Here is a 20,728-nt window from a genome sequence, read left to right on the forward strand (position 1 = left end):
CAAAACTGCCATCACACCCACAGGAACAGCAAAATTTGGGCTTGTTTTCCATACTAACGCCACAGAAAGGACTGTACATTGTAATCTGAAAAATATAAAGGAATGTGTAATGCTGCCTGTTCTTTCTTTACAGAGGAGTCTGTGTACTCATGCTGTCAAGCAACATCTTCATTAGCTTGGTTCTCATTTTAGATTAACCATTAATTAAACCATTTTTAATTTATTTTTGGGTTATTTGGCAAATGATCTTAAATTTGACAAAATGCCAGGCTACCTAGTTAGCAAATGCTAGTTGCACAGCAGCAATAGTAATGTCCAAATCCTGCAATATCAATGTAATTAAATGACATGCAAAACGTAATAACACTTACATTTTACCCTAACGTTACACTACTAACTAGTAGTAGTAGTACTAATAACTGGTAGTAATACTACCGGTTTTCTACTGATACCAAGCTTAATGCTAATCGGTGAAGTATCCCTTTAAGTTGCTGTGCAGTGGCTTCTCAGGGCCACCATAGATCAATACTAGTGATGACTAAACTAAAAGCTGTGTATGGTTAGTTTATGGAACAGGAAAAGGATATTAGTTCAAGCAGCAATTATGACATAAAGACCTAATACGATATGAATGTTTCTAGTATTGGCGCCCTCTAGTGTCCCTTGCTGTAATAACGCATAATGGTGCCATGTTCAGGTTGGGTTGGTGTCACCGAGGAGACTGGGGTTCATGTCACATCCAACATCACCAGAAATTCAGAAGCGTCTGATTTAAACCCAAACCATGACGTTGATCTAAACTTATTTCAGTTGGTTTTGTGCCTAATTATATCCAAACAAAACCACGACAGTTATGATCTCTGGTTTATATGATGAGAAAAAGCTTGTGTAGGTCATATTAGAGGGTAGGAAGAAATGACTGATATCATCGAATAGTTTGGAGGACTGGTTGTTTTCATGAGACAGGTGAGAAGGAGAGGGACGAGTTGGTAAAAAGTTGCAAACAAAATCCTGCATGTACTGAAATGTTGCCATTAAATATATCTTTTGTAAGTTAGAAAATTTGCAGGAGATGTTTACAACTTAGTTTATAGAAAATCTATCGGAAAACTTTGGAAGTCAGTATAATAAAATGAAAACCAAAAAAACATTATTTTTTGAACTTATTATTTAACTGACAGACCTTCTCAGTCAGTATCTGGTTGCAAAGCAAATTTATATCAAAAGCACTTAAGCTGCGCTTAAAAATATTTTTGTCATTCAGTAGATAGACAACAGCATTGTTCTAGCCACCTTTAAGGGTTTAATTTACACACCTAAACTTCAAATGTGTGTCACTGTGAGGCGAGTTTGCACCGCATGAAGTTCTAGTTTCATCCCACATTATTTCCATTTGTATTTAGTGTAATACGTGGATTTATTTGAATGCACATGACAAAGAGAGCAGATTATATGCTAAAAATCACAGACACATTTCAAAACAATACTTAAAATATTTTATTGCACTACTGGTGTTTGGTACCTGATGGCACTCAGCCTAACATATACAACTCAATCTTGTGATTTGGTGATTATGGCTAAAGTTTCCTGAACTTGGCTTTGTCTGCTGTATATTCTCATGCATAAAAGACAAAAGTTGCATTGTTTTCAAATTGCAATGCAAAACTGCAATGCCCCCCCACAAATAAAAAGACATTTCCAGACTGGACATATCCAGAATTACTTTTTGTAGTTCTTCACAGTCCATGGTTTGAAGTATAGTCTGTGGACAGTCTGTGGCGTAAACATAGGCACTCTAGTTGTATCTGGCCATCACTGTGGGCCTCTAAAAAAAGTGTGATCGCTTTAAGCCTGTACACATGGCTCTGTAGCCCACCGGCTTTGGGTCAGCCCCCAAAAAATATCACAGGAGGATAAAAAAAATTCCCATGCTATTCTGTATTAGATATGTAACATGTTGCCAAAACCTTCTCAAATTCCTGTAACAGAAGGCAGGCTGAATTAAATACAATATGCTTGTGGTTAATAAAAAGACTGACATTGTTTAGCTACGTTAATGGCTCAATGAAAAAAAATGTTGAAAGAATGACAAATGGTGAGAATCAAATGGTTTACCTACTGAACAGTGGCTATTTTAGGACATCTCAGACTTGACAGCTTGTCAGACTCAATTGTACTTGTGCTTATCTGTTTTGAGCTCAGTCCTGACATGCTAAAAGTGCTAACATGCTAATGATTGTCAATTTCCTGCCAGCTTAATAGGTTACTAAAGCGCTAATATTTGGCGTATGAGGTAATTGAGAAGCTACCATGGCAACATTAGCATGTTTGCATTGTTGTGGGCATGAAAGCTGATAGGTCAACATTTTGGGAAGCTACTTGGTATGCTGGTGCTGCATTGGCTCATGTGTTTAAACCAATCCCTGTACACTTAAGTCAATTTAAGTTCCTTGTCTGCTGGGATTGTATCTACTAAAGCTTAAAAAGAAAGACGTATTAAAGACTAGGATTGTTCCAAGTTCTTGCTTTGCGGACATGATGCAAAGGGCGGTTCTTAGAACAATGAAAAAGTTCCTCTTGTCCTAAAACGCCTTCAAAAACAACCTTTATTCTTCTAATTTACTGTCATGTACTCTGAAAAATGAGGGGAAAGAAATGCATATTCCAGTGATAGAGTTGGATACCTGCATGCCACAATAATAAAATAAAAGAGTTATTGGTCACTGCAATCCTTCAGTGATACCTTTACACTATCCAATCATTTAATCACCAGCTGAATCTGATGATAGTTTGTTCTTTAGTTCATAACAAGATAGAAGTGTTGGACAAGAAGAAATTGTGGCTTGGCGCTATGTGAACAGCAATGTGATCACCAGAGTTGTTAGATTTGTCCTTTGTGGAGTGTGATGGTCTGTACTAAATATCATGCCAATCAGTTCAACCCCCCCCCGTGTTGAGATATTTCACTGTAACCCAAAGTGTTACCAACAGAGCAAGCCACATCAGCATCTTATGCACCGTACCGCTAGCATGGCTAAAAACCCAGCAAGGACTTAATTATTGCACATAATCAATTTTAGCACAGTCAAAAGACAGGCAATTGACTTAAAGTCCTGACATAGGATATTATAACATTTCAAAGTGTGCATATTGAGACATGGCACAGAAATAAAACATTATTTATAAAACACAAAATGGTACAAAATTAAAAACAGTTAGTTCTGTGACTGTGCAGAGGGTTTTATTGGTCAGTGTTTTTTTTATGTAGGAGTGTATACTCACCTGTCTTAGACTATTTTTAGCCTTTCATTTGTCTACCTTGCTTTCTTTCAGCTTAAGAAATAAAGGATTCCTTATATTTCCTCCTTGATTTGATGAGCATCTTCTCCGGCTTGAACCTTTTACTTGTGTTTGTTCGCTTCTGATGCTCTCCTCTCTGTGTCCTGTCACACCTTGGTGTTTTTAAAGTAATTATACCCTGTTGTGGAAGTGGATTTCATGCGGGAGGAGAATATTCCTTCCCTACTATTTCTCATCCACCTATCCCTTCATAATTGCAGTCCATGCTGCTGCTGGTGACCAGATGATTGGCTCTCAATGTCCTCTTCTTCGTCCATATCTCCTTATTTCTATACTTCTATAGTCTTAAAATAGATCCTGGCATATATTGTATCCAAATGGCTGTGTAGCGCATGGAAGGAGGGTCTCTTCGAGGGCTCAGCGGCCCAGCAGTCCATCATGATGCGGTAAATATTCTGAGGACAGCGCGTTGGACAGGGCAGCCGAAACCCAGATGACAGCAGATCCAACACTTCCTTGTTGCTTTTTCCTAAAAGAAAGATATACCATAACAGTATAAGAGTTAAAGTAGTGTACTTATTTCTTAATCTTTGTTTTTGCAGGAAGGGATATTCCACTCTGCAAATAGCCAGCAACCACAACTGTGATAACATCAGGATTTACGGCAACAGCTCGACTTTGAAAGGTAAAGTCAACATGACACATAATAAATCAAGATATTCAGTTATCTTGGATTAAAAAAATAACTAAATGATAAGTTTGGTGTTTCTCAATGTGTTTTTTTCCTTGAAAATACCAAAACCAACAATGTGTTAGTCGGTCTCTCAATACTTTCTGACTTCCTGTTCAAGCCCAGGCATAAAGATTTAAAAACACAAATATATATTTCAACAGTAATTTTACTTAAACAGCTGCTCACTGTAGTTTTTATCAAACAAACAGGAGGAAATTGTTGAGAACTATTTTCAGCGGCGGATGAATCCACATTTGGTGCTCAGGGAGTAGTTGTGGTAGCAGAACGGTGTGTGTGAGACTGAATTAAAATAAACGGTACCACTTTGTAATAACCAACATTAATAAATGGTAATTTGATTAATTTAACAATGAAATCATGATCTATAAGGTTTACTAATTATTACTAATGTTATATTTGTTATTTTATTATTAGTAATATGAAATAATTAGTTTATACATTGATAGATAGTTAATACTTTGTCAAAAGTTAATAACTGTTTTGGAAATCACCTATAAGTATTATTTGGACGGCTATTATAACTTGCAACCACTGCTTATAATAATAAGTTAATGATTAACAAGTGCCAAATACCAACCCTGTACAATTACAGGGGAAACACTGCTGCCCTCTGCCTGTATTTCATTTTTAATTTGGACAGCCTGGACGTTTATGGGTGTCAACAAAGAGCCTTCGGACCCAGTGTGGGTGTCTATCCCCCAGTCGTATACCCAACCCCCACCTTGCCCCTCACTCCTAATTTCCACTGGGTGTGGAATGGCTGCAGATCCGCTTCTGAATGGCGGCGGAGTCGTTAGGTTTCTAATAAAGTCAATGTGTGTATTTCCACTGACTGCTGAGCGGCTGCGTCCCGACTCTGTCCCAGCTCCGACGAACCCCAGCCCTCCGGAGCAGATATGCAGAGCTTCTATTGGCAGGACGCCAAAGAGCTCCGCAACAACTGACCACACAATAAAGGGACAGGAAGTCGAGTACAGAAACAAAATAAAACATCTGGTTAATTTTCAAAATAAATTAGACCGTGCTCATATCTCCCTGCACTACAGCTTGAAAACAGAACAGAGTTGTTCCCCCTCTACTCCTCTGGATGGAAACAAACTATTGTTGGCTTCGTGGTTCTATTCTACGTTATCTCGCAGGACTTAATGTGGGTCCTCGTGACTTCAGCTGTCAGTCATGGCCAAAGCCGTTCCTCAACAAATCCGGACCTGGTGGGTGTTGACGGACGGTCGCAGCACGGAGCCGACGCGCAGCCGTTCTGCGTTTCATACCAACGCACTACAGGTCCAACTGACACACACACACACACACACACACACACACACACACACACACACACACACACACACAGTCATAATGCATTTACTCATCAGGTGGCACCTTCCTGCAACAATCAGAAAAATAACATTTTGTTGACTGATTGCTGCTTTGTCCAGAGCTCCCTTTCTTTATTCACTCTCTAGCTCATTCGACCGCCATTGTGTTCTCTCTCTCTCTCGCCAACTTCAACACAGTAAGCCAAAACGCACATACATCATGCCTTCAAAGCACACAATAAGCAGAGAATTGTGTAACCACCCATCATTTGCACACCCAGTACGTCCATTGCATTTTAACACTCATAAGTCCATGAGTAACGGAGAGTTGTGCATACTTCCAATTCTTTCCCACTGCTTGATAAAACAGGTAACAGGCTCCCAACAATCTGCTGGAAAGCTCTGTAGTTAATATAGCTCCATCAAAAAAGTAGAAGTCAACACTCTACCATCATAAGGCATCTTGCCCCGTGACATCATCTCGTACAGCAGGACCCCAAACGACCAGATATCTGATTTTACAGAGAAGCGCTGGTAAATTGCTGCTTCGGGAGCTGTCCACCTCACCGGGATCTTTGTGTTTCGACTGGCTGTATACACACTGTCCTGTAGAGAGAGATGAGAAGGGGTTAACAGAATATATATATATACATATACACACTTGGACTAGTTGAACTGTGTAGCCTTTTGTGTTTCTCATATTTAATACTACATTTCCAACAGACTCAATATACAATTATGTAATATGAAAGTTGTTTCACACTTAATTATATTCACATATTTTGTGTGCAGAAATAGTACAAGACAGAAAATCCATACATGGTGTATGTGTTCCTCTTAAAGGGATATGTCAAACTTTTGGTTGTATGAGTTTACCTCCTGTAGATGGGGGTTGGAAAAACATGTTGGAGAAACAGGCAGCATTATGCTCTCAGCATGCTCTCTTCAAAGCTACCACACTTTAACAAGCACAGAAAAAAAACACTGTTTTAACAACAACAGTAATTGTACCTTGCAGAACAAGTGGGTTGCTGGTCTATTGCTGCCTCCATCGGTTAGTTATTGTGTGAAAAAAGTGATTTTGAACAAACCCTTTTAAACACCAAATCACACAAAAACACAAACAAACGGTTTGAGGCAACAACTCCCATTGTGTTCTGTGAGGTAAAATGACTGTATTTGTCAAAGGAGTCTGGTGGAAGAGAGCAGAGATAACAGCTTCAGTTCCCCGTCGTGAAAAGCTGTCTGACAGAAAGGAAGAGGGCTGAAAATATTCTAAATATAGCGTCCACTTAAACTAAATGTTTTCTTAGGTGTCTAAAATTTGTTGAGCTGCTGCCCCCGTCCACAGCAGGACATTACTTGGCTTCTGTGTTGGTACTCCTGCCTGCTTCTCCAAACTGGGGGCATGCCATCTACTGTAGCTAACACACTGACTATGGAGAAGTAGCTCATGCAATCACACATCAAAACATCTGAACTATCCCTTTGATGTCTTCACCATGCAGATGACATTGAAATTACTATATTTTATCAACAATAAAGGTTTCAGATTTTTATCCTTAAACAGAAACATGTTGATTAAAAACAGCCAATGTATATTTAGACAGGTAATGTTGAATAGCTAACAGGATTAAATAAGTTAGTTTCTCATTTACAAGTTAAAATGCAGCAGATAAGGTCTTTATGGAGAATCTGATTGATTTACTGTATTTAGTATTGTCTTTTAAGAGATGGCGTCATGATGTTCTGAATTATGCAGATTTGAGTGGACAGATGGAGGATGTAGTTATGCATTCAGTGTACGCGAGGTTACACAGGAACAACAGAGCATACATATACGATACATATTCAAAAGAACATGGGCCAATAATTAGCGTTATTCTAAAATAAGAAAATAGTTCTTGACAAATGAGACAACAAAAATAGCCCCTCTTTCATATGTGTTTCCATGCTGTCTTTCTCTCTTTCTTGCAGGCACACACACACACATGTACAACCTGCTTACCTTAATAATCCGAGCCAGTCCAAAGTCGGCCACCTTGCAGATGAGATCGTCTCCCACCAGGATGTTCCTGGCAGCCAGGTCCCTATGGACGATGTTTCTGTCCTCCAGGTAGGCCATGCCCTCGGCGATCTGACTCCCCATGTAGATCAGATGAGCTGATGTCAGCACCTGGCCTTCAGCAGCTGAAAACACACACATTTTAACCAAATTTAACCAAATCTTCTTTACAATGTCAGGGGTCTTCTTTTCTAAGCCACAAACCCCTAAACTAAGAGAGAGACGGCGCAGGGACCCCCTACTACATACAGTATCAAATAAAGTTACATATAACAGGACGATAATAACATGTAGGGCAGCCTAAAGCTTAAATACATGTATTTTTAATGCATGGAGTACTAAGCTATTACAATAATAATTGTTGGGATGATTTTAAAAATCATGTTTTAATGTTAAACATACTGTACATGTAGCACAGCAAATCCTTAGTATGAACTGTATCTGTGAATGGGTAAGCCTATCATTCATTTATATTTGCTGATAATATGTTGGATTCATGTTGAGACATTTAAATTTTTGAAAAAACTTTCTAAAAATTAACAATAATTTGGTGGCACATATTTCAGCCCATACCCATACCTGCATTAACGCTGAGGACCCCCTAGGGGTCCCGGACCCCCTGTTTTGACGTATGTGAAATGAGTTGTGCTGCTTCCTTAACAGTTCGAATGCATGTGTGTTGTTTGTGTTGTGTTCAAGCAATTAGGGTTAAACTTTAATGCCTAAAGGGGAACTACGCAGTTTTTACCTCTCTGTGCAGTTAAAGTCCATACTGCTCGGCCTGATACAGACAGTGTTGACGATTATAGGGGTCAAAAAGCATATGTTGCAGTGCATTTACAGTACGACTTTACAATGTGCATCTTCACAAGCCAATAAAATAGTTACTGGGTCATCCCGTGTTCTGCACACCCGGTACCAGTGATCGCCCTATGGTGGGAGGTTCAGAGACCATTGTAGCACATTTAATACATTTAAAAATAAATGTATCCATGTGTCATAAAAAAATTCTAAATGGAGTCAGATAAGGCATGGAGGGATTATTTTTGTTTTGTTTTATTAAAGGGACTTTTAGGAAAAGGGATATCTATTTTTTAATTATTATTGATGTGTTTGTGTGGATTAGAGCTGCAAAGATTAATCAATTAGTTGTCAACAATTGAATTAGTGGCCAACATTTTTGATAAGAGATTCAGATTGAGCCATTTTTTTATGAAAAAACGTAACATTTATCTGCTTCCAGCTTGTTAAATTGAAATATTCTCTAGTTTCTTCTCTCCTCTGGGACCGGAAGCTGAATATTTTTGAGTTGTGGACAAAACATGTCAGGCATCCCCCGCTCTGATCCTGTTTGTTGTCTGTCTGTGCATCATTGTTCCTGTTGCTATGCAACCTGGGGAGGTGTGGCCTCCTTCACTCATCACCTGTTCCTGTTCAGCCTAATCACCATCACCTGTTCCTGCTCAGCCTAATCACCAGCACCCACCTGTGTCTCATCATCATCACCACCAGCTCTTATACCATGACCTGACATCCAGTCCCTGTCGGATCGTTAGTCTTCTCATTCTCCTGCTACGGACCGTCAACACTCTTCACCCCCGGATTGTCTTCACTCACCTGCCGTCACAGCATTTCCCTCTGTTTCACCTTGGTTGGTCATCTGGTGCACGGATTAGTATCAATAAACTCTCATTGAACTTCTCCTTGTCTGCGTTTGGGTTATTCTGCCAGCCGGGTCTGACAGAACGATCCGACCATACTATGAACCCAGCAGACTTGGAGACGGTGAAGCTGGCAGTTTCACACCAGGGCGCTTTGTTGGGACAACACGGCGCCGCGCTCCAGGAGATCATGAACACGCTCCAGTCACTGACTACAAACATTTCTGGTCTCCAGAACCAGCTCGCCAGTTTGTCCGCTTCGCCTGCACCCGTGTCTCTACCGGAGCAGGTTACGGTAAGACCTGCTATTGACTCTGTTCGTGAGCCGTGGGTCCCCACACCGGAGAGATATGAAGGCAGTTTTGGGAAGTGTCGTTCATTTTTAATGCAATGTGGACTCGTGTTTGAGCAACAGCCCCGATCCTACGCTACCGACCGAGCTAAAATAGCGTTTGTGACGGGATTATTAGGAGGCAAGGCTTTGGAATGGGCTACAGCTGTGTGGGAGAGCGGCGAAGGGATGGCATTTTCTTATTCAGACTTTACGGCTGCATTAAGGACATTATTTGACCTGCCGGTTCGTGGCAAGGATGCCGCGAGACGCCTCTCTTCGCTGCAACAGGGAGTGCGCAGTGTCGCGGAGTACGTTGTTGAGTTCCGTACGCTGGCAGTGGAGAGCCGCTGGAATGATGAATCGTTGGAGGCGGCTTACTACAAAGGACTGTGTGAGCAGATGAAGGACGAACTCATTTCTTACCCTGAATCAGCAGGATTGGAGGACTTGATTTCCTTATTTGTTCGGGTGGATAATCGTCGTCTGGAGCGTGGGAGAGAGAGGCGACAGAGGATACCCAATCTGTCACCTACACCTCGCCGAAGGAGAGAGGAGGTTTTCTCGGAATCCGAACCTATGCAGATGGGTCGTCAGCGGTTGTCTGAGCAGGAGCGGCGTCGGAGAAAGGAGTCTGATAGCTGTCTGTACTGCGGACAACCGAACCATTACCTGGCATCCTGTCCTCTGCGGTCGGGAAACTATCAGGCTCGCTAGATGTGGGGAGTATTCTGGCGAGTCACACTTCTAGTTCTCCCCACCCTCACCTCCGAGCACCTTTTCACGCCACGATGATTTTTAAAGGACAACCTATTGAGGTACAGGCGCTTATTGACTCTGGAGCGGATGATTGTTTTATGGATTCCGGTTTAGTGGATCAGCTGGGACTTTCTAAGGTAGCATTACCCAAGGTCATGGAAGCTACCACTTTGCATGGAAGACTGATTAACCGCATCACTGCCAGGACTGAACCTGTTCAGATGTTACTGTCTGGTAATCACTCGGAGGAGATCTCCTTCTACGTTATGCCTTCTCCTCTCATACCTTTAGTCCTGGGTTTTCCGTGGCTGATAAGGCATAATCCCGCTATTGACTGGGGTAATAGCAAGATAGTTAGTTGGAGCACGTGGTGTCATGCTAATTGTCTGAAATCTGCTGTTTCTCAGTCTGTTTCTCCCCAGAGGTTGCAGCCTGAGCCGCCTGATCTATCACAAGTACCACAGGAATATCATGTCGTGGGAGATGTCTTCAGTAAGGAACGAGCATTATCCTTGCCTCCACACCGACCTTATGATATGGCCATTGAACTGCTGAAGAACATCTCTTACCCAAAGGGACGACTGTACAACATCTCGAGACCTGAACGGGAGGCTATGGAAACCTACATTAAGGACTCCTTGGATGCTGGAATAATCCGTCCATCTTCCTCGCCTCTGGGAGCCGGATTCTTCTTTGTGGGTAAGAAGGATGGATCTCTGAGACCCTGCATTGACTATCGTGGGCTTAATGACATAACCGTTAAAAATAAGTATCCTCTGCCCTTAATGGATTCCGCTTTTGATTCTCTGCAAGGCTCTGTGATTTTTACTAAGCTTGACCTTCGGAACGCGTATCACCTGGTACGGATCAGGGAGGGTGATGAGTGGCTGACTGCATTCAACACTCCTATGGGTCACTTTGAATACCTGGTCATGCCGTTTGGACTAACTAACGCGCCTGCTGTGTTTCAGTGCCTTATCAACGATGTCCTCAGGGACATGGTGGGGCAGTTTGTGTTTGTCTACTTGGACGATATCCTTATCTATTCCAAGGATGTTTCGGAGCACAAACAACATGTTCTCCAGGTGCTCCAGAGACTGTTGGAGAATCGACTCTTTGTTAAGGCGGAGAAATGTGCCTTCAACGCTCGCACCACCTCCTTCCTGGGGTACATCGTGTCTGAGGGTCAAGTCCAGATGGATCCGGAGAAGGTACGTGGAGTGTTGGAGTGGCCTACGCCGGAGACCAGGAAGCAGCTTCAGCGTTTCCTCGGATTTGCCAACTTCTACCGACGTTTCATACGGGATTACAGTCGGGTGGCCGCCCCTCTGACCGCCTTGACCTCAAGTCTCAAGGATTTCTGCTGGAGTATTGCTGCTGAGGACGCCTTTCTGGAGTTGAAGGGTCGTTTCACCTCGGCACCGATTCTCACTCAACCGGACGTGTCCCGTCAGTTCGTGGTCGAGGTGGATGCTTTGGACGTCGGGGTTGGTGCTATCTTGTCCCAACGTTCGGCTAAGGACGGGAAGCTCCATCCCTGCGCCTTTCTGTCTCGTCGTCTGTCCCCTGCGGAGAGGAACTACGACGTGGGAAATCGCGAGTTACTGGCCGTGAAGCTCGCATTGGAGGAGTGGCGACATTGGTTGGAGGGTGCCTCTCAACCATTTGTGGTCTGGACCGACCACAAGAACCTGGAATATGTCAGGTCGGCCAGACGACTCAATCCCCGGCAGGCCCGATGGGCACTGTTCTTTGGACGTTTTAATTTTTCCCTCACTTTCAGGCCCGGTTCTCGGAATGGCAAGCCTGATGCCTTGTCCCGCATGTATTCCGTGCTGGAGGAGAAGGAAGTGGAGCGTGAAGTCATCTTGCCTCGGGACAAGGTCATCGGCGCTGTCCTTTGGAGGGTTGAGGAGGAAGTATTGGCCGCTCTGCACAACCAACCAGACCCAGGTAACGGACCTCCGGGGCGACTTTTCGTCCCTGAGAATGTCCGCTCTAATGTACTTCTGTGGGCACATTCTGCCAAGACCTCATGTCATCCTGGCGTGGCGCGCACTATGGCCATGCTTCGGCGGCGTTTCTGGTGGCCTGCCATGGGTGAGGATGCTCGTGTTTTTGTTTCTGCATGTCCTGTTTGTGCTCAGAACAAGGGATCCAATCGCCCTGCTGCGGGTCTTCTGCGGCCACTGCCCATTCCTCGTCGCCCTTGGTCGCACCTGGCGCTGGACTTTGTTACCGGTTTGCCTCCTTCTGAAGGTAACACTGTGATTCTCACTGTTGTTGACAGATTCAGTAAATTCACCCATTACCTGCCTCTGCCTAAACTTTCCTCTGCCAAGGAGACGGCCATGATTCTGGTGAGGGAGGTTTTCCGTGTTCATGGTCTGCCTTGCGACATTGTCTCGGACCGTGGTCCCCAATTCACTTCGGCGGTCTGGAAGGCATTTTGCTCTGCCATCGGCGCCACCGTCAGCCTGTCATCTGGGTTTCATCCTCAAACCAATGGCCAAGCAGAAAGGGCTAACCAGAAGATGGAGACCACACTGCGTTGCCTGGTGTCCGCGAACCACAGCTCCTGGGCATCTCAGCTTCCTTGGGTGGAATATGCTCACAACACGCTCCCTACGTCCGCTACTGGTATGTCTCCTTTTCAATGCGTATATGGTTATCAACCCCCTTTGTTTCCGTCTCAGGAGAAGGATCTGGCGGTGCCGTCTGTTCAGGCTCATATCCGCCGCTGCCACAGGACATGGCACCGTGCTCGGACTGCGTTGCTGAGGGTTTCTGGTCAATACCAAACCCAGGCCAATCGCCACCGCATTCCGGCCCCACGGTACTCTGTTGGGGACCGGGTGTGGCTGTCAACTCGGGACTTGCCCCTGCGGACTGAATCTCGGAAGTTGTCACCCCGGTTCATTGGGCCGTTCACTGTGGAACGCCTGATTAATCCTGCGGTGGTCAGGTTGACACTGCCTCGCTCACTCAAGGTACATCCTGCTTTCCATGTTTCTCGGCTGAAACCTGTTCTGCTTAGCCCCCTGTTGCCCCCTCCAGCTCGTCCTCCACCTCCGCGTGTGATCGATGGGGGTCCCGTTTACACCGTCAATCGCATCATGGACTCCCGTCGGCGGGGTCGTGGGTTTCAGTACCTGGTGGATTGGGAGGGGTACGGACCGGAGGAGCGGAGCTGGATACCTCGTCGCCAGATTCTGGATGATGGTCTGCTACGGGACTTTTACCGTCGCCAGCCCGGTGCTCCGGGTGGTCCGCCTGGAGGCGGTCGTCGGAGGGGGGGTACTGTCAGGCATCCCCCGCTCTGATCCTGTTTGTTGTCTGTCTGTGCATCATTGTTCCTGTTGCTATGCAACCTGGGGAGGTGTGGCCTCCTTCACTCATCACCTGTTCCTGTTCAGCCTAATCACCATCACCTGTTCCTGCTCAGCCTAATCACCAGCACCCACCTGTGTCTCATCATCATCACCACCAGCTCTTATACCATGACCTGACATCCAGTCCCTGTCGGATCGTTAGTCTTCTCATTCTCCTGCTACGGACCGTCAACACTCTTCACCCCCGGATTGTCTTCACTCACCTGCCGTCACAGCATTTCCCTCTGTTTCACCTTGGTTGGTCATCTGGTGCACGGATTAGTATCAATAAACTCTCATTGAACTTCTCCTTGTCTGCGTTTGGGTTATTCTGCCAGCCGGGTCTGACAAAACAAGACATTTGAGGACGTCATCCTGGACTTTGGGAAAAACTGATTCACATTTTTCACCATTTTTTTTACATTTTATAGACCAAGCAACTAATCCATTAATCAAGAAAATAATCTACAGATAAACTGACAATGAAAATAATTGTTAGTTACAGCCCTAGTGTGGCATGTTGTCTTTAATTGCTGCATGATGGGTGAAAAGTCCAAGACAAATTTAACAATAAAGTTAATCTTGAATCTTGAATTAAGGTACAATAACCAGCCTGGTGAGTAAAAATATCCTAAAGTCAAGTGCCAATTTCATTTGCATTATTTTCATCCATCCATCCAATTCAATTCAATTTCAATTCAATTTTATTTATAGTATCAATTCATAACAAGAGTTATCTCAAGACACTTTACAGATACAGAGTAAGTCTAGACCACACTCTAAAATTTTCAAGGACCCAACAGTTCTAGTAGTTTCCTCCAGAGCAAGCAACAGTGCGACAGTGGCGAGGAAAAACTTCCTTTTAGGCAGAAACCTCGGACAGACCCAGGCCCTTGGTAGGCGGTGTCTGACGGGCCGGTTGGGGTTAGTGGAAATAACAAAAATAGAAAAAATAGTAGTTTGTAGCAGTTCTTTGTAGTAGTTCATGGCATAGCAGGGCACTGTGCAGCATTACAAGGCACAGCAGGATGTAGCTGGGCACCGCAGAGTGTGGCAGATGAACATGGCACCGCAGAACGTGCGGTGCCATCCATCTTCATCCGCTTATTTGGTGTCGGGTCTCAGGGGGAGCAGCTCCAGCAGGGGACCCCAAACTTTCCTTTCCAGAGCCACGTTAACCAGCTCCCACTGGGGGATCCCGAGGCGTTTCCAGGCCAGGTTGGAGATATAATCTCTCCACCTAGTCCTGGGTCCTGTGCAAAGCCTCCTCCCAGCTGGATGTGCCTGGAACACCTCCCTAGGGAGGCCCCCAGGAGGCTTCCTTACCAGATACCTGAACCACCTCAATTGGCTCCTATTATGTTTTTTGATATTAGATTACATTTCAGTACAAGAGCTTGTTGCATAAATGCACACTTCAGCAGGTTGTGCTTAAAGAGCAAGTGACTCTAAATGACTCATAAAGCTGAATATTTGTTATGATAGAGAAGCAATGCTATTTAAGGAACACACACACACACACGCCATGAGACATATCCGAGTCAAACCCTTCCACTTTGCTTGCTAAGACTCCCTGTGATTGAAGCCTTTATAAAACAACAATATTTCTGTGCAGAGCGCAGCTGCAAGAACACTGATTATAATTCCACTTGGATTGGATTTGAGGAGGAGAGATTTAACTGCCACTTAGCCTAAATACTGTTTCACAGGGATTTCCAAAAAAACTCTGAGGTAAGGGCTGAAATTCTCCGACCCCAACAAAAACTTAACTTAACTTAACTTCCTGTTCTAAACCTATTTGCATATTAAAGAGTAAAAAAGTTATTAAAAGTATTTTATTTTTTATAGTATGTTATTAAGTATTAAAAGTTTAGAAACAGGAAATAAACCTTATTGAGGATATAGACCTGTAACAATTGTTACATGATTGTCTAATTGTCCATTTTCTTTTACATAATTGCGGTTTCTCTGTTCAGATGCAATTACTTGCTAACATTAGCCAAGGTCTTAAGGAGTATGACTGGAAATTGTTGATTTTGTTTAGATATGTCACATTGTAATTATATAAGTAAATATTGGTTGGACTGTTAAAAAGCTATGCTAGTTGTTGGCACTGGAGCTTAAACACATTGACAGCAACCGGTATGACATCGGGGGGTAAAGTGAGAAAAATGTTCATGATAATAAAGAGGCCTGGTTTACTTCATACACTGTGTACACACTGTGTGTAGGATAGTTCTACTAGCATGTACTGTAGCTAGTACACTGACTATGGAGAAGTAGCTCATACAAGCACACTTCAAAACATAACAAATTTGATATATATATACATATATATATATATATATAGTATATATACACCCACGTATATATATACATATATACATACACACACACACATATATATATGTACACACATATATATATATATATATATATATATATATATATATATACACATATACACACATATACACACACATATATACACATATACTTGCTTTATACATACACATATGTACTGTATACATATATACCCATATATACTCATATATATACACATATATACAGTATTTACACAAATACAGTATATACAGTATATACAGCATATACACATATGTATGTGTGTGTGTGTGTGTGTGTGTGTGTTTCACTCACAAGTGAGGTAAGACTTGAGGCTTCCTTTGCTCATGAGCTCGGTCACAATGTAGACCGGCTCTCCTCTGGAGCACATGGCCAGCAGCTGGATCAGCTTCGGGTGGTGGAGGCTCTTCAACGCCTGAACCTCCTTCACAAACTCGTCCTGCTTCGTGTCCTCTGGAGGAGCAGAAACAGAATTATAGGTGAATTTAATCCTCATTTCATTATCCTGCTTGTCCTTTTGTTCCCTGTTTTTGCTGCTTTCATGTCATTCATTTTGCTTTACGTTCATAGCTTTTATCTTAACAAACACGCCTGTCTTCTCTCACTGCTCCACGCAGCTTCCCACATTTCTACAAACTGTCCCCCATTTCCATAATTTATATTCTCACTCTCAGAAGCTACGTTTCCCTTGGTGTGTGTGTGTGTGTGTGTGTGTGTGTGTGTGAGTGTGAGTATACCTGTGAATAAGCGCTTGTGGTTGTATACAGTCATGGACAAAATCATTGGCACCCCTGGAACTTTTCCAGAAAATGCACCATTTCTCTCAAAAAAGTGTTGCAATGACAAGTGTTTTGATATACACATGTTTATTACCTATAAGTGCATTGGAACAGCACAAAAAAGCAGAAGAAAAAAGGCAAATTTGACATAATTTTACACAAAACTCAAAAATTAGGTTGGACAAAATTGTTGGCACCCTCAGCTTAATATTTGGTTGCAGACCCGTTGGAGAAAATAACTGAAACCAATCGCTTCCTATAACCATCAACAAGCCTCTTACACCTCTCAACTAGAGTTTTGGAACACTCTTCTTCTGAAAACTGCTCCAGGTCTCTCAGATTTGAAGGGTGCCTTCTCGCAACAGCAATTCTGAGATCTCGCCATAGATGTTCTATGGGATTTAGATCTGGACTAATTGATGGCCACTTCAGAATTCTCCAGCGCTTTGTCTCCAATCATTTTTGGGTGTTTTTTGAGGTATGTTTCGGGTCATTGTCCTGCTGAAACACCCATGACCTCTGACGCAGACCCAGCTTTCTGACACTAGGGCCTACATTATGGGCCAAAATCTTTTGATACTCTCCAGATTTCATGATTCTTTGCACACAGTCAATGCACCCAGTGCCAGAGGCAGCAAAACAACCCAAAAACATCCTTGAACCTCCACCATGTTTGACTGTAGGTACTGTGTTCTTTTCTTTGTAGGCCTATTTCTGTTTTCTTTAACCAGTAGAATGACCTACTTTGCCAATAAGCTCTACCTTAGTCTCATCTGTCCACAAAACGTTCTCCCAGAAGGATTGAGGCTTACTCAGGTACATTTTTGCAAACTGCAGTCTTGCTTTTTTATGCCTCTGTTTCAGAAATGGGGTTCTCCTCGGTCTCCTGCTATAGCGCTTCTTCTCATTCAGATGATGACGTATGGTTCGAGCTAACACTGATGCACCCTGAGTCTGCAGGAGAGCCTGAATTTGCGTGGAAGTTGACTGAGGTTGTTTATCCACCATTCAAACTATCCTGCGTTGCATTCTTTCATCAATTTTTCTCTTCTGTCGGCGTCCAGGGAGATTTGTCACAGTTCCATGGGTTGTAAACTTCTTGATTATATTGCACACAGTGGACAAAGGAACTTTAAGATCTCTGGAGATTGACTTGTAACCTTGAGATTGTTGATATTTGTCGACAATTTTGCTTCTTAAGTCCTCAGACAATTCTTGGCTCTTCTTTCTCTTCTCCATGCTTGGTGTGGCACACACAGGCACACAACACAAAGGTTGAGCCAACTTTTATACACTCTAACTGGCTTCAGTTATGATTTCTATATTTCCAGCACCTGTTACTTGCCACAGGTGAGTTTAAATGAACATCACATGCTTGAAATGAAATTATTTACCCACAGTTTTAATAGGGTGCCAATGATTTTGTCCAGTCCATTTTATGAGTTTTGTGTAAAATGATGTAAAATTTGCCTTTTTTCTTCTGCTTTTTTGTGTTGTTCCAATGCACTCAAAGGTAATAAACATGTGTGAACCAAAACATTTGTCATTACAACACTTTTCTGGAAGAAATAGTGCATTTTCTTGAAAAGTTCCAGGGGTGCCAATAATTTCGTCCATGACTGTATATGCTGGGGATTATCATTTTTGTTGTTTGAGTACCAATAACAATCTACCTTGCTGTCCTCACTTTGTGTAATTTCTTGTCCTTTTTTCATTTTTGATACATATTTATATCTGTGACACTTTGCTTTCCCAAGTATGCATTGTACAATTTTATGGTAATTGTTGACTACACAAATATCTTGCACTTTTGCCTGTTCATTAGGATTTGGAAGTAAAAATTTGATCGCCATAAACATTGCCTTTAATCCCCAGAGATGTCTCTAACCCGATCTTCAATCACATAATTTAGACTAGAGAGACAGTATCTCCCTGGATTCATACCTCGTTTCAGTGTCTTTATGGCCACTTTCCTGTTCTCTGTGGTCCACAGAGCCTCCCACACCTCTCCAAAGTGTCCCTCTCCCAGTTTATTTTGGAGTCTGAAATCCTCTCGAGGTCTCTCCCATGGCTCCATGTCGAACAGCTCCCGCTGCACAGAGACGACAGGGTGAGGTCAGACAACTTTAAAGCTCATTAAGGGGCGCATTCATTTTCATCGAGTCAGATTACAAAGTCAAATACAGAAAGTACAATCACAAGAAATATAAAACCCCATTATAAATATAAAACCACATATCTAAATTGTCCAAGAAGCACAATTGAGTTGATTTTAAGAATGTTGCAGGAGTCAGGTGAACTAAAGTTAAAAGCAGTTTTTCCAAGTTCAGACCAAGCTAGTGGAACATGAATTAAAAGCCAGTCAGCAGAGATTATGATATGATTATGATAATGTCCCTCTGCGTAACAGAGAAATGCTGCAAGGTAATATGGCAGTTTTCCAATAAGCCCCTCATAGATCAAGAGAAACCAGTAAGTATCTTGTCTTTCTTGGAGAGAGGACCACCCAATACTTCCATATTAAAGTTAAAACAGTTTCAAACAAATGTGCAACTTGGTTGTATTTACACATCTTCCAACACTGAAGGATGTATTGTGCATTTTAAATGTGTTTGATTCATCTAGGACTTCCCCTCAACAAAAAACGGCTTAGTTGACTAACGCTCATACAATTTAATCGAGAGAGTTTTTACACAAGGAATCATGCAAAGGCACCACTTTTAAGGCTGTGTTTACCATAGGCGCAGATTTTGGAAGCAAGGGACATGCCCCCCCCCCCCAAATTTAGACAATATAGATTTGTCCCTGTCAAAAAATATGAAAGACAACCTACTCCCCAAAAGAGTAAAAATAACCATTCAGGGGACTCAAAACATGTTTATTTCCTTCTTACTTGATCTGCCACCGTTTACGTGACCGGCCAACGCAGCGCAACGTTGGGTTACGTTTCTCCAAAAGTTTAATCCATCTCAACTTTATTACATTATTATTGAAGAAAAACAAAATGGTGGTGTGGCATAGTCTGTCCACCAGATGACGCTCTACAACGTCCCTGATAGTGATGGTGTTAAATAGTCTGTCCACCAGAGGACGCTCTACAACGTCCCTGTTAGTGACGGCGTTGAATAGTCTGTCCACCAGAGGATGCTCTACAACGTCCCTGTTAGTGACAGCGTTGCATAGTCTGTCCACCAGAGGACGCTCTACAACGTCCCTGTTAGTGATGGCGTTGCATAGTCTGTCCACCAGAGGGCGCTCTATAAGGTCCCTGTTAGTGATGGCATTGCATAGTCTGTCCACCAGAGGATGCTCTACAACGTCCCTGTTAGTGATGACGTTGCATAGTCTGTCCACCAGAGGACGCCCTACAGCGTCCCTGTTATTGATAGCATTGTATAGTCTGTCCACCAGAGGGTGCTCTACAACATCCCTGTTAGTGATGGCGTTGCATAGTCTGTCCACCAGAATCATCATAAATAACTGCAAATAACTAATTTATGGGAAATATGTTTATGTTTTTTAACATATTTCTGGATATATATTGGCTCCATCCATCCATCCATCTTCATCCGCTTAATCCAGTAAGGGACCCCAAACTTCCCTTTCCCGAGACACATCAACCAGCTCCGACTGGGGGATCCCGAGGCGTTCCCAGGCCAGGTTGGAGATATAATCTCTCCATCTAGTCCTGGGTCGTCCCCGAGGCATCCTCCCAGCTGGACGTGCCTGGAACACCTCCCTAGGGAGGCGTCCAGGAGGCAGCCTTACCAGATGCCCGAACCACCTCAACTGGGTCCTTTTCGACGCGAAGGAGCAGCGGCTCTACTCCGAGCTCCTCTCAGATGACTGAGCTTCTCACCCTATCTCTAAGGGAGACGCCAGCCACTTTCCTGAGGAAACCCATTTTGGCCGCTTGTACCCTTGATCTCGTTCTTTCGGTCATGACCCAGCCTTCATGACCATAGGTGAGGGTAGGAACGAAAATTGCCCGCTAGATCGAGAACTTTGCCTTCTGACTCAGCTCTCTT

General features: G+C 43.1%; 1 protein-coding gene across 1 annotated transcript in view; it reads right to left on the reverse strand.

Moving 5' to 3' along the window:
- Positions 1-1,479: 1,479 nt before the first annotated feature.
- The window catches only part of srms (src-related kinase lacking C-terminal regulatory tyrosine and N-terminal myristylation sites), a 42,007-nt gene continuing 22,758 nt past the window's right edge, over positions 1,480-20,728 (reverse strand). The window contains exons 4-8 of the mRNA XM_032520231.1: positions 18,645-18,792; positions 16,216-16,374; positions 7,379-7,560; positions 5,820-5,976; positions 1,480-3,829 (exon numbers count right to left, since the gene is read on the reverse strand). Of these exons, the coding sequence (XP_032376122.1) occupies positions 3,630-3,829; positions 5,820-5,976; positions 7,379-7,560; positions 16,216-16,374; positions 18,645-18,792 (846 nt within the window). The 3' untranslated portion in view covers positions 1,480-3,629. The remainder of the gene's footprint in view (positions 3,830-5,819; positions 5,977-7,378; positions 7,561-16,215; positions 16,375-18,644; positions 18,793-20,728) is intronic.

This window comes from Etheostoma spectabile, chromosome 7, assembly GCF_008692095.1.
Source record: "Etheostoma spectabile isolate EspeVRDwgs_2016 chromosome 7, UIUC_Espe_1.0, whole genome shotgun sequence".
NCBI classification, from domain to species: domain Eukaryota; kingdom Metazoa; phylum Chordata; class Actinopteri; order Perciformes; family Percidae; genus Etheostoma; species Etheostoma spectabile.